Source organism: Seriola dumerili, unplaced genomic scaffold (assembly GCF_002260705.1).
Source record: "Seriola dumerili isolate Sdu_G_001 unplaced genomic scaffold, Sdu_1.0 BDQW01000449.1, whole genome shotgun sequence".
NCBI lineage: Eukaryota > Metazoa > Chordata > Actinopteri > Carangiformes > Carangidae > Seriola > Seriola dumerili.
The window spans coordinates 3,029,695-3,042,272 of NW_019174704.1; the positions used below are offsets into that span (position 1 = coordinate 3,029,695).

At 36.9% G+C, this 12,578-nt stretch overlaps 1 protein-coding gene across 1 annotated transcript; it reads left to right on the forward strand.

Annotated features, from left to right (window-relative positions):
- Nucleotides 1-6,464: 6,464 nt before the first annotated feature.
- On the forward strand, nt 6,465-12,559 carry LOC111234399 (15-hydroxyprostaglandin dehydrogenase [NAD(+)]-like). The gene is made up of 7 exons (XM_022762473.1): nt 6,465-6,865; nt 7,732-7,855; nt 8,730-8,836; nt 9,170-9,266; nt 10,027-10,103; nt 11,502-11,659; nt 11,858-12,559. Exons 1-7 carry the CDS (start codon nt 6,773-6,775, stop codon nt 11,970-11,972), a joined length of 771 nt encoding a protein of 256 aa, XP_022618194.1. The 5' UTR covers nt 6,465-6,772; the 3' UTR covers nt 11,973-12,559.
- Nucleotides 12,560-12,578: the final 19 nt, after the last annotated feature.

A 12,578-nucleotide genomic window follows, 5' to 3' on the forward strand; every position in this document is an offset into this window, starting at 1 on the left:
CATTCCAAAGTGAAAGATCTTCATTCATCAATCAAGACTTAAGTGACACGTTTGAACTGTCATTACCAGTGTGTGTCTGCAGCAGAAGCACTGAAATAGTACAATTTTGGTCTTGGGTTGATGACAAACCAAATGTGGTTTGTTGTGAGTGTGTGACTTCACTAGTAGTCTTATAGGTTGTTCATTGCAAACACAGCAGAGTTCACTTTTGTGTAACTGAGTGAAACTCTTTCTCTTACGGACACACAATCATGTCTGAGTGTCTGAGTGTCAGAGCGGTGAGGTGTATCAATGTCATTGTTGCCAACAAACACCCTTCTCTATCTAAGTTGTAGTACCTGTCACACACCCTCAGACCACATAATATCTGCACATACACTCACCGAAACCTTTACATTCACAGTCACAGTGTCCTGTAGGTATTGACATTAGGCACACACACACACCCTCACGCACACATACACACACACACACACACACACACACACACACACACCCTCCCCTTGCTTGCCCATGGTGGCCCCTCACTGTAAACAGGCAGATATTTCGTTCAATGGCGACGTCCTATTCTTTGCGGCCGATGACACTGGTGACATGTAAAGCTCTCTGGCATTGTCCAGCTCTCTGGAGCTCTTTAGCAGTGTAATCACCAGTGAAATGGCAATGGGCCACCGGGATGAAAACACAAGTCAGCAGCTGGTCAGCAAATCACAGTTGAAAGCCGTTAAATGGTAGATCTGCCCCGTAAGCAGGACAAGCTCGGGGGGCCTTTGTGGACCCAGTTTGTTAGCGCACAGAGTTGGAAGGAGAGAATTTTTTCATAACCATTTTATATCGTTTAGAGTCATAACTTGTCCAAAAAAAGTCCTCTGAATTATATATGTTCTAATGACAAAAACTTACAATTTGTAGTTAATTTCAGACTTGGTTTAAGATGGATCTAAAATCTCTGACAGGTAAAAAAAAAAAAAAAACATATTTCAATCAAAACGATTAGACATGAGCTGACTATCTGCCAAACTGAAAACAATTCAAATTCAAGATATGAGTCACAGTTTTATGCTGGCATTGGTTGGAAACTACCTTCCTCAGTTGTTTTGGGGATTTAAATGACATGGCTGCTGTAATACTGCAATTTTTTTTTGTATTGTTTCAAAAAACAAGGCAAGATTTTGGCAAAATGGTATGTTTTCTTCACATCGGTTGCTGTTTTCGTAGTGATTATTGCTAATAGTTTTCCTTTCAGAACGGCATCACCACTGGGTACAACATGGAGGCAACAGTGTGACAAACATGAAAGGGTGGGCAAAGTATGTCCTTCCAAAAAGAAAAACCAGAACTACTCTGACAAAGATAAACTGATTACAGCTTCTGTTACAAAGGTGGAAGGCGACATGATGAAAATGAACTCTCCTCTTTCTGCATCCATGTGTTTACACTTGTTGCATCTGAGAAACTATGATGTAACAGACACAGTCGAACAGGCAATAAATCATCCTGTGGCAACTCTACACTCCACCTAGTAGCAGTTTAGGACTCACAGCTCTGTACACGTCTCCACAGCAATATAAAAAAAACATATACTATATTATAGTAATTTGTTTGCATCTACTTATGGTGAATGCAACTGTAGTAAAGGAATAATTTCCCACACTTAGTTAGGGTTACTGTGGCATGCACTTTCCAAATTCACATGGACTAGATACCAAGACACCAAAACATCCACCATGGTAGTGAAACATGTAAGACATGATCATCATGGTCATGATCAACTTCCTCTTCAAAATCACATGGCAAACAAATGGCTGTCTTCTATCCAGAGCCTGGCAAATAAAGTTTATTATAATCCTCCATCCAGAGGAACTCATGAAAATGAGGGCCATCAACAGAACATCTTTCCTTTTACATCAGGAATACTTTTTACTGAGTGAATATCACCCTATAACTTGCTTTAAAAAAAATAGACTAATTATTCAAAATAAAGGTTTCACTCACTAATCGAGGTAGGTTTTTCATTGTTCTCCTGTTAATGTGTGTGTGATGCACAAACAATCATCATGGTTAACAGAGGAGTTTGCATTAAGAGCTGATCTCCTGTTATTCTTGCAAATAAGTAAGTTCATTTGTATAGCACATTTCACAGATGCAAAATCACAAAGTGCTGAGAAAAAGCCACTATTAAAACAATACTAAATATAGCAATGACAACAAACAGCACAGGGCTGATGAGTAAAAACCACAGCAACAACAACCTACTAAGGACAGAGACACATAAACAAGTGCAGACGTTCTGAACACAGACGAGCAAATACCTCAGTAAAAGCAATAAATAAAACGGAGCAGCTATTGTTTTCAGCTGCTTCATAGCAAAGCAAATATCAAAGTGTCACTTGGAATAATATACCATGCTTTTTTCGTGGAAAACTAATGAATACTTGTTTTTAGATTTTCTTTCAAAAAGTCACTAAAACAAAAGCCAATGAATTTCACACAGATGTTACTTTTAGTTATTGCTGTTTTGGAACCTTTAGGATGTTTATTTATTTTGTTATTATTTATTTTGACAAGTTCTTGTTTTCAATGTAAGTTTCTATCATCTACCTTTTCAAATGTAAAGTTATTCATTTATCTCCTGAGCTTTATGTTTGCCTTTACTTGTTTTATTGATAATGTGTGATTTCTAATTGTTGTTTTTATTGTTTTTTTTTGTTTTTTTGCATGGACCCCAGAGCTAATCAGGGTTAAAATAAATAATTAAAATAAGGATGTTGAGTGTATAGAGTGAACTAAACTCATGACGGAGACTCCTTCTTTTGAAAAGCGGATTTCCAGGGTAAATAATGTTTAAAGCAATACAAGCAAACTGTCACAATTTCCTGACACACATGAAGTGTGCAACATCTTAGAGAGGGTATGTGTTAACAGAATATAAAAGAATATTGGAGTGCCAGTGTTTTTTTTGTTTCTATAGCATGTCATGTGTATTATTATATAATGTCACATTGTTAAACTAAATAAAGACTCAAGTTATGAAGAAAGAAAAGAAAAATTAAGGATGTCCATGCAAAATCTTTCTAGTGAGCCACTGTTCAGACATGGTCATAAGTCTCTTCAAAAGTCAAATCACCTCACATTTATGACAGGAGGAGGTTCCCATCCTGCCACAGCTACAATGAAGTTTGTGTGTTTTTATGTTCCAGGTTCAAGGCCACAGCCCCAACTTCCCACGAAAAAATGCATTTACAGTTGTGGTCCTTGTTACATCAAACAAACATTACATACATTTACAGAGGTGCATCACAGTGTGCTGACCTCTGGCCTTGAACAGGCTGAACAAAAAGAGACAATAATCTGAGTATTCGGCATCATCATCATGTGTCAACTATGTTGTCACTTCTGTTGCAACAGTTTTGGGCATATTTCTAGTGGTTGTAACAGACCTCTGGGCAGAGTCCCACACTGTATTTCCTTCAGTGAGCTCTAGAGTTACAGCAGCATGCACAGTCATGCAAAGAATGCTCATCAAAACCCTTTAAGCAACAGCCGTTCTGAACACACACACACACACACACACACACACACACACACACACACACACACACACACACACACACCTGTAAACCTTTTATACACAACTCTCCCCCTCAAACAGTGACACATATACTGTACATGCATTGTGGATATAACTTATTGTATGTGCACTTACATAAAATGCTGCAGGAAGCACTGAGGGAACACAGATGATCCTGCTCTTCCTGATTAGCACTAAATCAAACAGATCAGAAAATGTTTCTATGCTTATTTGTGAAAATAACAATCATGTGACAGGCACAGTTCAGCAGCTGTGTGTCTGACATAGAGCTACAGGAGGAGTACATTTGTGTACTAAAAAGTACACAAAAGTATTCAGTTTGTAGTTAGTAGTGGTTCCTAACATTTTTACCTTTTGATAACTTAGATTGTTAGTTGTCATAAAGTAAAAATGTTTTCTTGTGACACCCCATCATAAGGTGTATTTGTGTATGAGTTGTATGAATAAGCACTTCTACCACAGAGTTATTTTCCCTCATATTGTCATATTGCCCTCATATTGAACTTCAAAGGAAAAGAACTCCTTTTTAAGTGGCAGAACAAGTTTGTTTCTTATTCCTCATAATCATCTCGTAATCCTTTAGATTTATCTTGGGACCCCTTGAGGAAGTCCTGGGATGGGAAGAACTGGTTTAAAGTATTTGAACAAATGAAGCCTGAAAGACACAGGAAGTGACTGCAAAGTGTGCTCCTTTATATATTATAATATTTATCATAACTATGGAAATAGTTATAACACAATATTTCAACTGTATTATTATTATTATTATTATTATTGTATTTTCAATATTGCATTATGTTCTTTATCATGGTATTATTTTCTGATTCTATTACATATATTTCACAGTATTGTGAAATTGTATTATATTTTATAATACTTACAACACTAGATAGATAGATAGATAGATAGATAGATAGATAGATAGATAGATAGATAGATAGATAGATAGATAGATAGATAGATAGATAGATAGATAGATTGATACTTTATTTATCCCATTGGGGAAATTAAAGTGTCCAGTAGCTCATTATTATTATCAATAATAATAATAGTTAACAATAATACATAAAACCAGAATAGTTTAGTTTAGTCCAGTTCATGAGCCACTTCCTTTGGCTTAGGTGTTATACAGCCATATATATACAATACCGTATACCCTATGCATGTACTATATTTATCATCCAAGCTTACACCTATATACCTAGAACACAGGTGTAATTATAGGTGTAGTTAATATAGTCTAAAGGTATTGAAATGTATATACTGGAGACATATCATTTTATTGTCGCCTCTCTAATTTCCTTAATTTATTCTTGTATTTTCATTTATGTCATTGAAATCGTACTTTTATCCTTTGTGTCTTAGCCTCTGTGCTGCTTTAACATATGAAGTCCCCCACTTATATTACTTTTTTTTTTTTTTGCATTGTCCTACGGATGAGGAGAGATTGAGGAGAGGTTGATGAATATGAGCTATCAGTTTACACAGCCCTCTACCTCCATCTAGTGACCATATATATGAATGTAGAACGTGTTTGGACTCTAGGAAACGTTTTTCTTATAACAGTCACTCCAAACTCCATTGAAAATGTGTCAGTTTCAATTGTTCAATTTAAATAATAACTAAAAAGTTAACAAAATTTCATTCATATAATTAACCAACATTAGCTTTTAAACACTAAATATTCAACTTTTTTTTACTGGGTCAGTCCTGCTCCATATCGCTCACATGCTTAGTTTGGGTATTAGGAAGTAAAAGACGTAATTCAATGTCTTTTTTTTTTTTTTTTTTTAAACTACCCATTACTTGTCTAAAGGTGCGTATGCAGAATTGAAGAGGGTGTCAAAAAGCTAGTTGGTCATTTTACTTAATTCACCTTCAAGCGATGTCTAAAGACACCGCATTACAGGCAGCACCAATGGTATGAAATGGGATACAGTTCCCATCTCCTAAGTGAGCGTTGTCCCCCAACCCTTCCTCAAGTAAAGGCAACTGACATGACATGTGACAGTAGCTAATATTAAAATATATCCCTGTTTAGACTCAGCATCATTAGGGAAAGTAAAAACAGATACGTTTGAATTGTTATTACAGCCAATTGCTGCACAAAGCTTGAGCATTTTTAACAGGAACTGACACATTTGCGCCTTTTTCCGCTGTTTTTATCAACTAACCACATCTGATCAACCCAGTAAGTCATATCAGCTTAAGAGGCTAATACTCTCTTTTTTCCTTCCAGATACTTAAATAATGACGACATACAACGATACCAATTGTTAAGCAATGAAAGAAGTTTTATTTAAGTTTTAAAGTTTAATCAATGGTTTCACGTATAAGTAACTCAATCCAAACATAACTCTGGTCCATTTAAACACCCAGTTATCGGTTGGCAAACAATGTCAGTTGCCAAATCTCGCGAGAGTATGGTGCTGAGACAGAGGCAGATCTCCAATAAAGTTAATTTTCTCCTGATCTTTTGATCTGAAAAATATCATTTCGATGTCAGAATGTTCTGAAGACACGTGGCTTGTGAAAAATTGTCCAATATTTATTTCAGTGACTATGGAGCGAAAGAATCTGTCATAATTTGTGATCTCGTTCACTTCTCCCATTGGAATGAATACACTCAGACGTGCCAAAGGTCTCCTAAAGGGGCGGGGAGGTGGGGAAACCCAAGTGACAAAGATGGAAATAATCAGAAATAAACCCTCGGTTTCACCACTGTCTCTGGTCCAGTGTGAACGTTAGTCCCAAAGTTTGTGACTTGTTACGCGGTGCTTTAATCTCTGTAAATTAAGTGCCAAAATCACGTGAGAACTGGTCCTTCGGGATCAAACAATGGGTTGACCAGTATCGCCACAGACATGTGGTTTCTCGTAGCACAAGATTATTCCACAATCGACATTGCTCAATACGCATTTAAAATCATTTTCAACACAATTCACCCGGGTCCTACTTGATTTGCTTTTAACTTTCCTTCTCAAGTGTGTCCTGCTGTGACGGCGTTTAATAGTCTATACCGGTATTTTGCGCCCTCCTGACCAGCATGTTTTGACACGTTACGCTTTCTCTCTTATGGGCGGACTCCGTTTTAAAAGAAACTGACTCAACTCAACACGGTCATATTTCCCGCAAGGATCCTACAGTTGATCTCATGCTCTTTTAGACCTAACATCTAAAATGGATTTAAATGGTAAAATCGCAGTAGTGACCGGAGCAGCAATGGGAATAGGAAAAGCAATAACGGAGATACTTCTGCAGAACGGTGCCAAGGTAAAGTTTTGTCTCAGTTGTTTACTTTAAAGCAGAAGTCAGTTGTACATCAACATACAATAATTATATTAATAATAAGTGAAAAAACTGCTTCAACCTGTTCAACCTGAATTATTCTGTTTTAGAACATTAATTTAATAATAATAATAAAAGGTTTTAAGAACCCAGTTATAGATAGAAATATCCTCAGAGGATTAAATGTTTTGCAGATTTAAGTGCTCAACACAACTCCACCTTGACCAACTGCAACAAAACATCCAGCCATCCGATTTGAGAAAATGTTTCATCGTTAAAAGATGACACACAGGTGTATTTTCTATGTAGAGTACAATGTTGTAATCATTATGTTTGAAATATTTCTCGCCCTGATGAGGAATCTTTTTACCACATAAGGATAGATCGTACTATTCCAATTGCAAGATGGCTCTCAGCCTTGTTAGTGTGCAAAGACTTAGTTTTGAATAAACTCAGGCTGGTATATCATCTGCACCCAGAGCAGGGTGTTGTTTCATGTGAAAAAAATGATATGGAAGTGCAATACAAAAATGCTGGAGTATCTCTTTATTGGATTTGCTAGACAATTTAAGGATTTTCCTACTGTCTTACTTTCTTCTTGACGTGTAGAGTAGGGTACATTAAATGGTGTTGAAGGTAGATCAAATATTAGTTATACCTCTCAGTATAACACATTCACCAGCACCACAAACTACAGCCTCCAAAGTGATCATAAAGTTGAATCAAAAGATTTTCAAGCAAAACTGAATATTATAACCCTTATTGTAGGTCTGGTTAGATTAGACTATGATAGCTTTATATAAGATGACCTAATAAACCAGTATAAATATCATGGTCCCTCACCTGTACAGGTAGCTCTCTTGGATGTGAATGAAACTGCAGCAGAGAGTTTGATGGAAGCCCTCAATAAACAATATGGACAAGAGAGAACTTTGTTCCTGAAATGTAACGTTGAGTCAGAGGAGCAGATCAAAGGTATTACACACATGCACACATGCACACACACACTTGAAAAACAAAGTTTGGAAGTGAAGGAAGTACTGGATAGAGGAAGTCAGCTGGACTCACATTTACTGTAATAAGCATGGCTAATTTGTTTTGGAACCAAAAAGTAACATCAGTAGATGGTTGTCTGTACAGATACCAGGAAACTCACAAACTCAGGGACATTTTGTTTTGAATTAAGCTTAGACGTGGTATTTAAATTGCAGGTCCAGAACCACACCCCGGATTCATTTGTGGTGCACAGTTACTTTAATTATAGTTCGATTGAGGAAATCATTCACAAACACAATAGAGAGATGACAAACACCCCAAGGCCTTAATGTGCTCACAATGAATTTAAGTTTTTTTATGTGCAATCAGAGCATTACCAGAGCACAAGCTTTTTGTTGAACATCCTGTTACTGTATGTGACAATAAATTTGAACTTGATAGGTGAAAATGGCATCTATCTATCTAGTCTCAAACTGTTTAACATGTTGAACATGTTTCCTTCCTTATTAGTAGTATTAAATGTTTATATTGATAATTATCAATATTGATCAATATGAGAGAAATGCTATGGCAATATTTTTCGCCATGTTATCCAGCCCTAGTCTCAAATAACTAACTCATAATTTAATGTCAGTGAATCAGGGCTGCAACTAACATTATCAACATGTCCATTGATTATTTTCACATTATTTACATCTATTGATTATTTGGTCTATAACATGTTTTAAAATAAGTTCCCATATAAATTCAAATAAACCACAAAACAAGAAATTTGTTTTTTGCTTTGTTGGTTGCTTGGTTGTGAAATGAGAAGTTCACTGCAAACTGTTTTTTTCTTCTTCTTCTCTCTAAGCTGCCTTTCAGAAAACCACAGAAACCTTCGGAGGAATGGACATCCTGTGCAACAATGCTGGCATCATGAATGAGAGTGCGTGGGAGCAAGCTGTCTCCATAAACCTTGTAAGAACGAGACAGAGCAACATCCTTCATCTGGTTCTGATTTTGCTTCATTTACTCACTTGTACTCAGCTGCACTACTCCCACAGGGGAAATTACACCATAGCACGTTATTCTGTGTTCAGTGTTTCACAAATTGTTGTCTGACTGCAGATAACAGGAACATTGACATTTCCTCCTTTTAAATAAAGGAGTGTGAAGAAATTATTTTGCAACTTGAGTTAAATTAAGCAAATTTTACATGGCTTCATGCTTCCTCTGTTTAATTTCACAACATTTGGTACACAAAGCACCATGTATTAATGAACAGACACCAAAATAAATTTTGCATTGTAGATGGGTGTTATCAGGGGCACTTACCAGGCTCTGGAGCACATGAGCAAGTTGAATGGAGGTCGGGGAGGGGTCATCATCAACACAGCATCTATGGCAGGTAAAGCACGTTTTCAACCAAAGAAAACACTTTCTTTTTTTTAGTAAAAAGGCAGAAATTTTCTTCATTTCTTTCATCTCATTTTTGTGTTTCTAAAAATTAGCAGTCTAACTGTGATTTTATATATTTTTTTTCCATATTGTGAGTAGAGTACATGGTTTTGAATACACCTGTTGTTTAATGAGCCTAGCTGGAACAGTTAGGTACTGTAACTGAATGCTGTACTTGTAACTGTACTTGTAACTCAAGTTTTAAACAGCAACTTGACACTTATTTAATCACAGATTTGTAAACCTGCCTATCAGAACTCCACTGGATTCCTCTCACTTGTGACATAATCATGACACAATTACTTTATATCCAGTCTTCACAGTTGTTTGATGTTTTGTCTCTGTTAACTTATTTTTATCTGCACAAAGCTGGTAAAATGAATTAATATACTTCTAACAGGTCAGAATAAAAAAAATATATGTCTAAATATAAATAAGATGATGACATGAGGCAAATATTGGAATATTGGTTATGTATTATTATGATATTATTACAGTATTGTGTTGGCCTTGAATAGTCACAGTCACAGCACACAGATGGTACATTTAAAAATGCCATCAGGTCTTGATGTTATTTTGTTTCACAGCAACTTGTTGCATGTAAATAAGAGAGAACATAAACAGGAATTTTGTGCAGTCCTGTGAATCAGGATTTCAACAACCTAAATTTTTTAACCCTAATATTGACTGATATAACCCCTGTCCTACAGGTATCAGTCCCTTACTGAGCTGTCCTGTCTATACAGCCACTAAGAATGGAGTGGTTGGCTTCACTCGAGCCATGGCGGTAAAGAAGATTTTCTTCACATTATTTTTTTATGCCTTTTTTATTGGGTTTTTGCACAATTATGTAACATTTGTGTCAAAGACAAGCTCAACTGTCATTTGTTGTAATGTGCCAAAAAGGAACACAGACAGGTTTTTGTTAAATTTCTCTGTATGCTCTCTCTCAGTCAAATTTGTTGAATTACTTTTTAATATCAATATTTTTGAATTAATCATTTGTGTGATGGGATGTAGCTGTTTACAGTGCTATGGTTATTTACCAGGGTGCTACTTGTAAATGTAGTTAAACCAGTAGTGTGGCTACTCGCCACCACTGCTCATTGCTCTCAGTGGCCCGCCCTGTGTCCTGCAGCAGGAGGCAGCTGTTTTCAGCAGACAAGCTCTGCTAAACCCACTGGACACAACCTGCCCAGGAGCAAAATTAACAAAATTAGCGACTAGCTGGTGAAGAAAGTGGAACATTTAGCAACTAAAGAGCAGGAGATGGTGAAGAACAAAAATGGAGCTACAAGTAAACATCAAGTGGACACAAAAATTACTAGAATGTGGAGAGAACGTTGCTATGTGTCTGTTGAATGTGTAAATAATAACCTTTGACACCAACATTTTTTTAAATGCAGGTAAACAAGTTAATTTTTGACTCTTTCTACACTGCCAGCTAAGTCTACCTTTCTGTTCAGACTGAACAACATGCAGTTAGTTCACACACAGATACAAACGCCAGGGAGAGAGTTAGCTGGTAGCTGCTGTGCAGACTCGTAAAATGGATCTGTCGTGTTGCATCCCCGGGTTGGAGCTTCTGTAAGTGACAGAGCCTCTGTGAGACACACTTTGATCGGTGATTGTGTGTTTTTGAAACTTATTTCTGGGCTGCGCTCACTCTTTCATCCCTGAGCGCAGTGTAGCCACAGTGTGGTTTAACAGCACCGTGCTGGGCCAGTAACAGTCTGTGCACAGTGTTTGTGCTCTGAAAAATGTCACAGCAAAGAAAACAGGCAAAAATTTGTTGTGTTGTGTTTGCATCACTGCCAATTGGAGCCGGAACTGATAAGTATCCGCGTCTACTGCTGAGTCATTTGACCCTCGAGTGAATGCAGATTGTACTCTTTCCCACTGCTGACAAAAACAGATGTCAGCGGCTCTTCGATGGTTTTTTGACCAATGTAAAATGAACTTTAGGAACTGTATTTCAGCCATAATCACAGTCAGTTTGTTAGTGAGTTCTTCTGCCCCCAAGAAGCCATAAAGAAACAATTAATGCAGATTTAAGGTGTCATGAATGTGTGAAGGTTACAAATGAACAGACAAAAGAAAATAATAGTGCCACTTTTTTCTTTTAGTGCTTGTATTACACATACACGAACAGCTGAAGCCTAATTGTGTGTGTGTCTTTTCCAAGGCTGCCTCTACTGCATCAGGCTATGGTATACGGGTTAACGCTCTTTGCCCAAGTTTCGTCCAAACTGAGCTCCTCTCCACCATCACATCCAAAATGGGACGATTCTCCCACCTGGTTGATAAAACCGAACAATTAGTAGAAAAGCTTGGGATGTTAAGGTGAGTCTTTGATTATGTCCCTTTATTAAAGTTGGTACAAAGCCTAACAAAATCTACACTCTGTTCTCTGCTCCATTAAATAATTTCCACTGCTTGTTCTGTGACATCATGTTATACATGTTAAGGTACATTATCATGATCCTGTATGATACCATGTCCATGTATATTCATTGATGTCACTGTACATTTTTGTTTCAGTGTGTCTGAGGTAGCTGAGTGCTTCCTTGAGCTGGTAACAGATGAGACAAAGAACGGAGAGGCTCTCCTGGTCATTCCAAAAGTTAAGAAATACGCAACGTTCCCTTCAGTCTAGTAGCTTTTGGCAGTGACAAACCACATCATACAGTACCAACCGGCCTCGACTGGAACATGTCATCAAAGTTGCAGTGTTTCTCTGTACTTTAATGTACAAAAAATATCAGATAAGTACTTTGGGTACAGCAGACAAGGAAATAGAAATAGTCAATACATTATACATAGAAAGGTCTAAACTGTCGGCTTTTCGCCATGTTATATTGAGCATCAATAATTTGCACCTTGTCCTGGTTTTCATTAATTTTGCTTGTAGTTTAACTAATGATAAATTATAATCATTGCATGTCTTAACTACCATAATTGTGTGTTTCCTCAAGCATGTCAACATTTATTGAAATATATGAGATATACATTTGAAATCCAGAAAACGTAGAATGTAATTTTGTGTGATGACCACCGGGTGTCGCTGTTTCACTGGAAAACGTGTCCATCTTTAAGGGTCTGTTAAATCTAGATGACACCGTTTTTCTCAACACTTAGTTTAATTCCTGGTCTTTTTATTTCATGATCACGTCATTCTGCATATAATGTCATGAAGTTGTAGTTTGTATATAATAAATATACACATACATACACATACACATACATGTTGTTGGTTCTGATG

Bases quoted from the DNA above. Each gene is read 5' to 3' on its own strand.
- LOC111234399 (XM_022762473.1), top strand. From the start codon at position 6,773: ATGGATTTAAATGGTAAAATCGCAGTAGTGACCGGAGCAGCAATGGGA. The intron at 7,856-8,729 runs GTATTACACACA...CTTCTCTCTAAG, and splicing joins GTCAGAGGAGCAGATCAAAG to CTGCCTTTCAGAAAACCACA. The intron at 8,837-9,169 runs GTAAGAACGAGA...TTTGCATTGTAG, and splicing joins AAGCTGTCTCCATAAACCTT to ATGGGTGTTATCAGGGGCAC.